Below are 12,796 nucleotides of genomic sequence, written 5' to 3'. Positions count from 1 at the left end.
TTTTTATGATTTTTTTTTGTAATTTAAAAAAAAAATGAATATGTTAATGAGCATTATGACCGCCGCCATATTGGAAATCAGTCCGCGAAACTTTAGGTAAACTGCAACTTTTCAAAAGACACTATTGACGTCAAACAAGCAATGTAATATGTGCTGTAGTCTTAATTCTACGCATTGTGCGCCCAAATGACAAATATTTATTCGAAACAGGGTTGTAAACTTCAAATCCAAATTCTCCACCCTCCTACAGAATGGTTCATTCCAGTATACGCACCTCATGATCAAGTGAGAAGTCTTGCATGCCTGAACTGAAGTGTATGGGATGATTTTTGACAGAGTCAGTCGTCAATAAAAATGATAACACTCTTTATAAAATTATCACATTTTGAAAGGGAAAGTACTTTGTGGTTCATTTATGGAGTTTTGTTTTTGTACGATCAATATTGGTGGCAAAATTACAGCGTCAAAATTACCGATGTGGTAATGCACGACAAGTGAGTTTCCGTATGGCGACAATCCCAAGTACCCGGATGCATGAGGGACTAACCCGGAAGCAAGTCGTTGCCAGCCATACGTTACAGTGGTAACATCGTCCGAGAAATCGCTGCGTTCAGAGTGTCATTATTCACAGAATTTTTTTTTTCGAGTAAAAACCCATCTTGAATTGTATAACTCTCACAAATGAAGACATGTCAAGTTATATTTTGAAAGTTGTATCGCTAGTTTGAGACAATTTCCTCACGTACTATTGAGGCTTGGACCTTACTCCAGTTCAGCGGGAAGTTTAGCCAGTCCGATAATTCTTTCTGGTTTAGTTTACAACACTTTTGATCACACAGATTTTGTTTTTGTGATGAAAAGAAATTAAAAAAAAGATCACTTCAACCATTTCGTTGTGTTTTCTTTATGAAAGGTAATCGAACATGAACGAGTGTTACCACTGTAACGTATGGCTGAGAATGACTCTCTTTCGGGTACTTGTCGCCGTACGGAAATTAAGATGACAATTAATACATTTCTTCCCTTCATATATCTACTACAACTAGTACAAGTTGAATGTTGTTGACTTGGTAAATTTGTTAGAAAATTCAAATTCAAATTGCCTCAAAATTATTTTAGATCCCTAGTTTATTTCATTCATTATTAACATTTTCCAGGGTTAAAGCTGTAAGACACTGGAATTATTTATAGCCAACCTCAAAATCCTCTTTTAGGTTGGCTTAGGTATAGGTTGTATAGAGTATAGAGAGTAGAGTGAATCATAGGTGTCCGTCAAACTTTTATATTTTCATTATTTTCTCCGGAAGTGACAGTCAGTATTCTTAGATATTTGGTGTGCATGTTCCCTGGGGGGAGGCTATTCAGATTTGTTCATGCCAAGTTGATCTGTGCCATTTTCAATTTTTTATGATTTTTTTTCATAAAATGTCATTTTCATCATCTCCGTGAAAACTTCTTGTCAGATTGCTTTGATATCTGGTGTGTTGATGCGCAGGGGGTAGCTTACTCAGGTTTGTTAATTTCAAGTCAGCACATCTTCATTTTTATTTTTTATGATTTTTTTTTTTGTAATTTGAAAAAAAAAATGAATATGTTAATGAGCATAATGACCGACGCCATATTGGAAGTCAGTCGACGAGACTTTAAGTAAACTGCCACTTTTCAAAAGACACTATTGACGTCAAACAAGCAATGTAATATGTGCTATAGTCATAATTCTACGCATTGGGCGCCCAAATGCATGAAGTGACAAGCATTTATTCGAAAACGGGTTGTAAACTTCAAATCCAAATTCTGCACCCCTTCTACATAATCAGCCAGTCCGCAACGTCCTTATTTGCATACTCTATCCTGATTCGACCAGAAGCTGAAGCTGACCTCATTTGACCGGACTATTTTCCACAGCAAGTAACAACACAGGACGTTCTTGGTACTCACTAAAATCTCACTTCAGACCCACTATAAAAATGTGATGTTTTCAGATAACATGTAACTTGTGATTAATTCTATATTGTCGTGCAATTTGGAGTGACAGTGAACCAGAATTAAGACAACTTGCGTAAGGAAGGCATGCGGTTGAAGTTATGCAAGAGCAGTCTAACTGCGGACTGTGAATCAACCAAATTTTGTTTATTGGCCGACAGTTCACATGTAAAGTTAAACGACATGAACGTGTCTTGCCATTTCCAAAATGCAAATATTTGGCAAGTAAAAATAATTAAAATAATCACAACTTTAATTTGGCTTCAGACTTTGCATTATGTTTTGCGTATCTTTCCCCATTTTACATGTAAATCCGAAAAGGTTCTCTCGTCATGTCATCAGTGATCATACCGCGAGGGGCTGCTTTGAGTACGAGCGAAGTGAGGCATGTTGAGGTATTTTGTTGAGAATTATAAATATTGCGAAATGTCAAGTACAAGGTTTAAATACAATGGAATGATGAAAAAAAAATGGCCGAGTCTGCCGACAGGCGCCGCGCTGGTCACAAGAAACACTAAATTCTTGTAAATTCCATCTTTCTTTAATAGTTTCCATACGGCGACAACCCCAGGTACCCGGATGCACGAGGGACTAACCCGGAAGCAAGTCGTTGTCAGCCATACGTTAGTACAGTGCTAGTGGTAACATCGTCCGAGAAATCACTGCGTTCAGAGTGTCATTATTCACAGAATTGTTGTTTTCGAGTGAAAACGCGTCTTGAATTGTATAAATCTAACAAATGAAGACATGTCAAGTTATATTTTGAAAGTTGTATCGCTAGTTTGAGACGATTTTCTCACGTACTATCGAGGCTTACTTGGACTTGGACCTTACTCCAGTTCATCGGGAAGTTTAGCCAGTCCGATAATTCTTTCTGGTTTAGTTTACAACACTTTTGATCACGCAGATTTTGTTGTTCTGATGAAAAGAAATTTAAAAAAAAGATCACTTCAACCATTTCGTTGTGTTTTCTTTATGAAAGGTAATAGAACATGAACGAGTGTTACCACTGTAACGTATGGCTGCCAGAATGACTCTCTTTCTGGTACTTGGCGGGGATTGTCGCCGTCCGGAAACTAAGATGGCGATTAATACATTTCTTCCCTATATATATCTACTACAACTTGTACAAGTTGAATGTTGTTGACTTGGTAAATTTGTTAGAAAATTGAAATTCAAATTGCCTCAAAATTATTTTAGATCCCTAGTTTATTTCATTCATCAGTAAAATTTCCCAGGGTTAAAGCTGTAAGACAATGGAATTATTTATAGCCAACCTCTAAATCCTCTTTTTTTTTCTTTTTCTTGTGTGCATTTCCCAGTCATTTTTTTTCAGAGATTTTGTGCAATTTTTCATAACAGTAGATTTTTGTTATAAAATGGTGACTATGGTATAAAAGTACAACACATTACCAACTTCTGTGTAAAATGTGTTTTACAGTGAGACATCATATGAACCACTAACCACTTTATTGCATCGCTAAAACAAAACTGCATAGTGAAGAGCTGAAGAACTGAACCACTTCTACGTGTCAGCAAAATAAAAAATAAAATTAAAAAAAAACAGCGGAGCTATTCTGACCGATAGGTCGCTTGTTTTCTTTTTCTTGTGTGCATTTCCCAGTCATTTTTTTTTCAGAGATTTTGTGCAATTTTTCAGTAGATTTTTGTTATAAAATGGTGACCATGGTATAAAAGTACAATACATTACCAACTTCTGTGTAAAATGTGTTTTATAGTGAGACATCATATGAAACCAGTAACCACTTTATTACATCGCTAAAACAAAACTGCACAGTGAAGAACTGAACCACTTCTACATGTCACCAAAATACAAAAAAAAAACAAAAAAAAAACAGCGGAGCTATTCTGACCAATAGGTCGCTTGTTATTGTACTCTTCCAAAGCAAAATCAAGTCCTTGATGTTGGTCTGCTGTTCCGGACCTTGAAACAGATTCATATTTTGGCAAGACTGATGCTAACTCTGGTGGGTAACAAAGCCTATCAAATTCATCCCATGTTTCTATTACAGCAAACTTTGAATGTCTATGTCCGTTGAAAAGTCATGATGCAATTTGACGATTGGACCTCATCAGAACAGAGTCATTGTATCTGACTCCTTTCCTAAACATCGAAATTGCCATTATGTGCTGAAGCATGAACTCAGTTACAAATTTATATGTGTCATCATTAGGTTTATGTTGATCTACCCAATACAAAAACTTCTCATATGAGTAGTCAGTTGTACTAGCATCCCTTACAAAAGGATAGATCAACTCATCCCATACGCCATCATGAAATTTCAAAAAGTTGTCATACACTACATGGTGATCATTACAGCCTTTAAAAAATAACAAAGCTTTCTCTGTCATAAAACCCTGAGATTCACCAAATTCTTTGTAAATTACTGGCTAATACATTTCAGCAAATGATTTAAGAATGTTCATTTCTTCATGGCCAGGGCCACTTCTTAATTATACCCAATCAAATTCTCCCTTGCCACATTGTATTACTTTTCTAACCAGTCCCCATGGTATAGTAGGCCATCACATCGAATAAGGACCCATTCACGCTTTCCCTGAGATGTATACTGTTTGATGCCAGCATGTTTTCCTATAGCTGAGGTATGTAATATGCCCAAAACTGACCAAGTACGGGCAGAGTTACGAGCTCGTAAGTCTCAAGTACGAGTGACGTCTGACTCTGAACTCGTAATTTCCATATACGGGTGACGTCATACTCTTGTAGTTGGCCTAATTTTCGATGAGTACGCAGAGGACTCACGCTTGTCGTATTCCGCGAGTACGTGATGAATATTTGGTTGTTGTAAATTAAATTTAATAATAATGATATTCTCTTATCATTGATGTGAAAAAAATTGTATTGTGCGATTGTACGGTTTACAGATTGAACTCCGCACAACTCGCGTTAGCTACATCGGACACGACATCCACACACACTAAACCTCCTACGCATGCATGAAAAGACGAATAAATATTAAATGTGGGATATTTAAGCTTGCCCTTACTAAAACAAGCTCTGATGACACTGTGGACGTTTTAGTGTGAAATTGTGATCACCCACAAATACGGTCTTTCCTTGGTGAATAATGACGTAGTCAATGCCGAGCTGCTGCGTTACAAATCAACGCTAGCTAGCTCCCACGTTACTTCTGGGATCCCGGGAAAGTATGATTATCATTTATTGTATGAAGTCTATAGAGTAGTTACGTATTTGAATGGATTCCCATTATCAACATATCCCAGTCTTTATAATTATTAGCTAATTTCTAAAATCTCAACAAATCATGTGTAAAAATCAACAGTGCATTTAATTCTGAGTAACGCAATTTTCCCCGGGCGCTCGATTTATGCAACTTACCAATACGGCTTATGTTCGCAAACGCCGTTACATTGTGTTGGCAGGTTTGGTTATGAAATTTATTTTCATAATGAAACATTCAGTCACACATATCATGACGATAATATATTCCTTATTATTTGTCAGATCATTTGTCACTTACATAAAAAACTTGGAAGGCGGGATCGTTACTATAGCCACACACCCTTCAACAGAATGATATGTCCCAGGAAAAAAGATGGCGCAGATAAAATGTACATTGTAATACTGAGTCTAGGCACGGAAGTACTTCCATGGTCTAGGTGAACGAAGGGATTGTTAGCCTAAAAACGATAAAACAAGACTTGTGCGGCGACAAGTTAAGTTAGATAGGGTTCTTAACATTCTAGTTCAATCACAAATCGACTTTTGATATCGATTTGACGTTTAGATTTTCCCCGGGCAGTAACTCACTGAATCCCGTATCAATGAGTCATGCAATGGCTATGGACGTCACCAGCTACTAAATTTCAGGCTGAAAAACCTGCACCTACACAAATTTTGTTCCGTTTACCCTCTAGTTGCTCCCGGGCGCTTTCTTTCTTCCCCGGGCAGTAATTAGGAGGACCACATGACGTCACTCGTATTTCAGACGAGCTCGTTACGTCACCCGTATATATACGTTCAGACGTCACTCGTACTTGAGACTTGCGAGCTCGTAACTCTGCCCGTACTTGGTCAGTTTTGGGCCAATTACTTACATGTATAGCTCGCAAAACCACTTTCACAGCTGCTATGCTTGCTGAATTTACAAAAACTGGCTCAACTAACTGACTATTGGCTTTATTTACATGACAAGAATCAGTAACATTTTTGCTTGTTACAGAGCTGTTTTTAGTATTGATTTGACCTTCATATGTGTGAAAAGTAAGACGCTTCATTGAAGCCACTTTTCTACTCGGTTGACTTATTCTTGTACTGATGGAGTCCTTATTTTCCATAGCCTTTATTTCCTTTGTTATCCATATATCACACAAAGTGCACTTCTTTGTTTTCTTACTGTACTGTGTGTTACACTTTGGGCAAACTTTGAATTCTTCATTGATAATTTGTTTAGTTACGTTCTTCACTACTGCATCGTTGGTTTTGTCCTTTTCTGCTAAAATACCATCAATACGGGATTGAAAGGATGACCTCATTTCCTTGTCAAGATAAACTTTCATTTCTGCACTGGTATCATTCAGCTGATTTATTACTTCTGTGGATGACATTCTCCAATTTGTGGGTTTCAGACTTGCATCTTCCTGTCAAATGAGTGTAGGGTCTAACTGGCATACAATGATATTTGTCAATATGTCTAGTGTTTGTTTATTGCCCTTTCTTGTAGGTCAAGTTCTCATAAGTCTCTGTTCATTGTCAAATGCATATTCGATCAAACCATTTGAAGTGGGTAGGCACTTACTTTCCATAGACTTTAACCAGCTGTTTCATAAATTAGCACTGGCTGCAGTTGTACAATGACCAAAAATGTTTGCTGACAGGTCACTCTTGGTCACTGAATGATTGACAGCCTGTACAGCAAAGGTTAAATCAGATACATAATTCAAATTCTCGCACCATAAATATTTTCAATAGATTGAAAATGAAGGAAATCTGTTTTTGATGTAATTCTCTTTGTCAATGTACTTACACCAACACCCTTTTCTGTTCCTTTGGCTGTCAAAGATTCTATAAATTTTCTTCCAACTTTGTTTTTTCTTTTCCATTTCTGAACTTAAAGAAATATTACACAGTTTGTCCACATTACGACTTGATTTATTGCTCATGGGCTTGTATTGTATCTTGATATATGTTTGGATTTTCAATCTTCCCAATTTCCTGTACTGCAACTATGCGTTTATCCTCTGTGTCAAAATGTGAAACTTTCTCTGATTCTAGTTGAGTAGTGAGTTCCCTTAAAACAGCACTCGCTTCTCTTGACTGTTCTAGTTCATCACGGAGATCATCTATGTCTGTTGACATTAAGTCAACCCACTCTTGTAAACCTTTAATCAGTTCTTCGTATTCAAAACAGCCTACACAGGGCTCACCATATTGATCTGGTATGAGCTGTTGGGATGGTGTTTTACTGACTACTCCTTGGGGCCATTGTTGACATGGATTACTAATGTTAACGTTGGGTGTACCATCAAAGGCTAGACTAACTTTCCTTGGGATGAACTGGTTGTCGGGCTGATTTTGTTAGAACTATGTGATTTTCTTTTTATACCTGTTTTTTTGGTTTCTTGTCTAAATCGTAAAAAAAATATAACTATTAACATTAATACATACACATTATTTATACTAAATGACCTGAAACTTTTGAAGACTAAAGTAAATGTTCCTCCATTATAGGACAACTTATTATACAAATAGAAAATGGCCAGTGCGCTAGCCATATTACACTCAACTCCACTAGCACTGCATATCTCGGTATTCTAGTGAACAGATTATAACAAGTAAACAACACTGCAAGATACATAATGAAAAAAGTAACAACTTCCACAGAATGAAAAAAATAACTATGACTGTTGAGTATCGAAACGACGAAAAATGATTATCAGTCTCAATTTGAACTACTTCTATACACTAATAATCACTTGTCGACAAACAACACACAAAAGTTTGAGTAAAGATGAATCTACTTCCGCATTTACCTTTGATTCCGTAACGGTGATTGGATCGCTTACCTGGGCATGTTGTGTGAATTCGCATTTCGTAAGAGCTATACTCACACACTTTGTACAATATTTGGCATGTTTGGCACGGGCACCCAGTCCGTGGAAGCCTTTGGTTATTGACTGCGGTACATAGTGATGTCACCAAAGATCCAAGGAATAATAATAAAACAATCGCCAACTAAACGTGATGTATGAAACTTTGGTCCATTAACCTCCGCCTATGTATCGACAGGGGGCCCGAGACTGGAGCCATAGCCAAACAATGCCAATATTTAAAGTACAGTTGTGCTCAAACGACATGGTAGATATTTAAATGCTACGGTAGAAGTGGCGGGAATTTATTCACATTTGTTATGGTCTGTAATTTATTTATTTCAGCGAATCAGAATTCATTTCACAGCCCAAAAACTAAAAGCATGTGTATTCCAATGGTCCTGAGCTTGCTACGGCAGAAAGCAGCGATTTAATTGGTTAAGAGTTGCACTAGCCACTTTTATGCATTTGAGGGTGGACTATTTTCCTCATTACCATAGAACACCTTATAAGGGGATGTGGTAAACTGATCAGATACAAATTTTGTAATTGAAAATCACAAAGTTAGTATCAAAATTAGACATCACAATCTTCCTGAACATAGTAGTGGGAGATGACTGCATTATACGACTATGTCTGTGTCATGACATTAGACATGCAAAATATCCAATATGTATCCAATATTTAACAGCAATTTATTTGTCTTGAAAACTGATGATCACGGTACTTCTTTGGTGTTCACTTATTTTGATAATAAATGACATTAGATTTACAAATACTGTTATTTATATTTCGGATTTTATTGCGTACTAAGATACTAAGGGGTACTCAGCAAAACACATCTAAGTTTGATGTTGTTAAAATGTGCAATGCCTGAAGTCCTCAGGATTTTCATTGCAAGTTATTTGAAGTTATTTCCCATCTAAATTGTTTCATTTGGAATCCATGATATGTCATACGAGTGGGTTATACGCTTGATAACAATTTTAAACAACTACCTTTGGTATTATGAGCAAGTACAACATTCTTTCAGAGAGGAGTGCATTCACTTAGGCGGTTAAGTTGAACTCTTCAATGACATACTTGTGAAGGTGGCAGCAGTGGGATAATGGCCGACCCTCTTTGTCAACGTTAGTTCTCCAGCAATGTTACGTTCTGTGATCTTCACTTGTGTACTGTCTAAACTTGTGTACCGGGATCACATGGACTTTAGGGAATTAACTCACATATACGGTGAAGGTAACGAACAGGAATTGGAAGACAAATGAATAAACATTCAAAGAAAATATGAAAATGTGCCTAGCAACAAGACCACGCCCATAGCAACAGCCAAATGATCACATATATTGCAAAGATAACAATGGGGATTAATAGACAATTGAATAAATATTTAAAAGATGTATGTAAATTTGCCAAGCAACAAGACCTGCCCATAGCAACAGTCAAATGATCACATATATTGCAAAGATAATATCAGGAATTTATACACAGGTGAACAAAAACATTCAAAAATGTATGATAATATATCTAGCAACATCTAGCCCATAGCAACTCCCAAATGATCATGTATATCACAAAGATAGCAACATGGTTGGATAGGCAACTTCATAGTCATTCAGCAAATGAACACCCATTGTTAGCATGGACTAGCAAATGGATAAACATTTTAAAAAACTGTACAGTTGTGCTACAACGCCATTGGTGGTATTTTTTGAATGGCCCCCTTTTTGAAAAGCAGGGGGGCTTATGGCCCCCATTTTACAAATCCTAGATCAAACACTAAGCATAACACATAAATAAAGGTATACCATATGATATTATTATTTAATGAAAGTAAGCTAAAATGTAATATGCAAGCCTCTTATCTTCATTCCAAGGATTTTGTTTCAAAAGTTAGTACATGCTACAGATGCATAGACATCGACATGTATACATCACGGTCATAATCAATCCTCAAACTGTCCCGATTTTCACATAGACAACATTTGATCGAATAAATTTTGCGGCAATCATTTAAATTTGTATTCACTCCAGAAACATTTGTAGCTGTTTCTGCTCTAGCTTTGAATGAAATATTCTTTTCAGTCAAGAATATTTATCATCTACGCCACACAAGGATGTACATGAACTTATCAAATATGGCGGCCGTAGTAAACTTTCTTTCTTTGAAGCTAGGGAGTTACAAGTGCAAAAGTACATGTGCACCATACTTTCTTTAGTACATTCTAACATTCAATTCTTCAAAAATAAAGATGCGCTCTCTCCAATGCCTATTGCTATGGCAACTGTTCTCGATGGCAAACTATATCCTACAACCACTCCTACATTTTTAAATTAAATAATTTTAATTTTTTGGAAAGGTGAAGAATAGTAAATATATTTAGTATGAGTTCTTTTTTCTGAGAGTGACATAAATATCTGACGGCATTTCTTTGTACTTTTACATTCCTTTTAACTGTGATTTTTATTATTACATAATATTAAGCCCCTCACTTGTAATAATAATAATCTTTATTTGTCCACATAAATTTGTTGAATGGTCACCACAGGAGTAGTGCCTAAGTGTTGAAGAAGCAGAGTACCTGGAAAAAACCTGCAGGGTCAAACTGAGCATCATTAATAGACAAGTGAATGAAAATTCAAAAAATGTATGCAAATATACCCAGCAACAAGACCACGCCCATAGCAACAGCCAAATGATCGTGTATATTGCAAAGATAACAACAGGGTTGGGTAGGCAACTGGATATCATTCAGCAAATGAACACCTATACCTACATTTAAAGCATAGATCAGCTTGTGGGTAAACATTTTTAATCATAATAATAATCATAATCTTTATTTCTTCTATAGCGCATTACATTTTTAAAAATCTCAATGCGCTTCACAGACCATTTAAAGGGAAAAAATGGAAAAAGAGACAGTTAAAAGTATACAAACACTGATAAAAATAATACTTGATTAAAAACAGATTTTAAAAAAAGACAGTTAAAATTGTAGAGTTGTGCCACAATGCCATTGGTGCTATTTTTGAATTGTTTCCTATGGTACTTCCATCAATTGATATAGACTGATGTTTCAGTTATTACAATGCTAAAGTGTGATTTCTTTGTTGGATAGATGAACCACCCATGAAGATGGCTAAGCTTGAGATTCCTGCACCAGTTCCTAGTGCAGTCATCCAACCAGGACTACCACCAGAACAACCACCAGTACCACATCATCCAGTCCAACCACATCCTTCACAACCATCACCAATGCCACAAGAGACAACTGCAGCTATACAACATCAGCAGTACCCGCAGGCTTCAGGATACACGACTGCCCCTCCATCACTGCCACCAGTACCACCAGTACCACAGGCACCACCACCACCACCAGCAATGACTCACGATGTTCCACCACAACCCCCTCCTTCTGCATCAGCCTCTACATATCAGGATGGAGCCTATCAACAGACTGCTGTTAACACTGTGTATGCAGCATCTCAAAACTATCCCCCACAGCAACAGCAAACAGCTAGCACATACCAATACTCAGGTGTACAAGCTGGACAGAGTCAACCTACCAAGACATCAAGTTATGGTCAAACTACAACATACAACTACCCTCAGGCCCACACACAGCAATCACAGCAATGTTACAACACACAATATCAACAGAATTACACAACACAGGACTATTCGTCTGCCTACAATACATCATACAACCAAACAAGCACATGTCAAGCTGGCATGAACTACCCTGCTAGTAGTCAGTACAACAACACAGCACAATATCAAGGCCAAGGCCAGTATCAGTCCAACCAATATACTACCTCGCAACAGTCCACAGCACCTTCCTACAATCCACCACAGCAACAAAGCATACAACAACAACAGAACTTAACCCGTCAAAGTCTGTCGCAGCCAAATCTAGCTAGTCAAAGTCAAGACATAGGTTTGCAGCAGCATGCAACAGTGCCACAATACAGTGTAAATCCAGGAGTTGGTACAAACACATACTCTGCAACACCCAATAAAAACTACAAACCACAAAATTACCCCTCCCAATCTGGGTATGATAATTCTGGTGAACAGTACAGCGGTGCAGGAGATCATGGAAGCTATCCCGGAGGAAGTGGTCATGGTTGGGGACCAAGAATGCCACATCCTACAACACCAAGAGGACAACTAGCACACTCTACATCACCTGGAGCATCTTCTTCTGCTATCACTCCTACTGGACTAGCTACAGTCAGAATCACTGGCAGAACTGACCAAAGAAGAAGCAGCACAGGCAGGGGACAACCATTTTTCAGATAAAAAACCCACTTAACTGAAAGTGAAACAGTTTATTTAGAATGTATTGTGCTGTTGACTTTATCATTCTTGTCTTGAATGTAGTTGACAGATTGACAAATAAAGTTTTATACCAAATATGTGAAGCATGTGCACATTTGCAGGTTTTTTGAGTGCAACTGAACTATGGTAATATGTGAGTGTGTGTGTGTGTGTGTGTAACAGTATAATAGTATAATGAAATAAAAATACCTATTTGGAATCTGTAAATTAAGCGAGTTCAGATCTTTCGTCGGAATCACTCAGAGATCATCAGCATAATGGTGATTATGTAATACAGTCAGGTGAACTACAAATGGAATCACCCAACAGTAGACTATTGTAAATGGGTGGGAGATGGTATCCACCACCACAGTTGAGGGAAGGTTGGTGTTGTCTGAT

General features: G+C 37.3%; 1 protein-coding gene across 1 annotated transcript in view; it reads left to right on the top strand.

Annotated features, from left to right (window-relative positions):
• The window catches only part of LOC144450957 (uncharacterized), a 113,000-nt gene extending 100,440 nt beyond the window's left edge, over positions 1–12,560 (top strand). Inside the window, exon 9 of the mRNA XM_078141717.1 lies at positions 11,196–12,560. Coding sequence (XP_077997843.1) covers positions 11,196–12,379 — 1,184 coding nt within the window. The 3' untranslated portion in view covers positions 12,380–12,560. The remainder of the gene's footprint in view (positions 1–11,195) is intronic.
• The last annotated feature ends 236 nt before the right edge of the window (positions 12,561–12,796 follow it).

This window comes from Glandiceps talaboti, chromosome 2 (genome assembly GCF_964340395.1).
Source record: "Glandiceps talaboti chromosome 2, keGlaTala1.1, whole genome shotgun sequence".
Lineage (NCBI taxonomy): Eukaryota > Metazoa > Hemichordata > Enteropneusta > Spengelidae > Glandiceps > Glandiceps talaboti.
The sequence above is the reverse complement of the archived record's forward strand: the minus strand, read 5'-3'. Positions and strand labels throughout refer to the sequence as shown.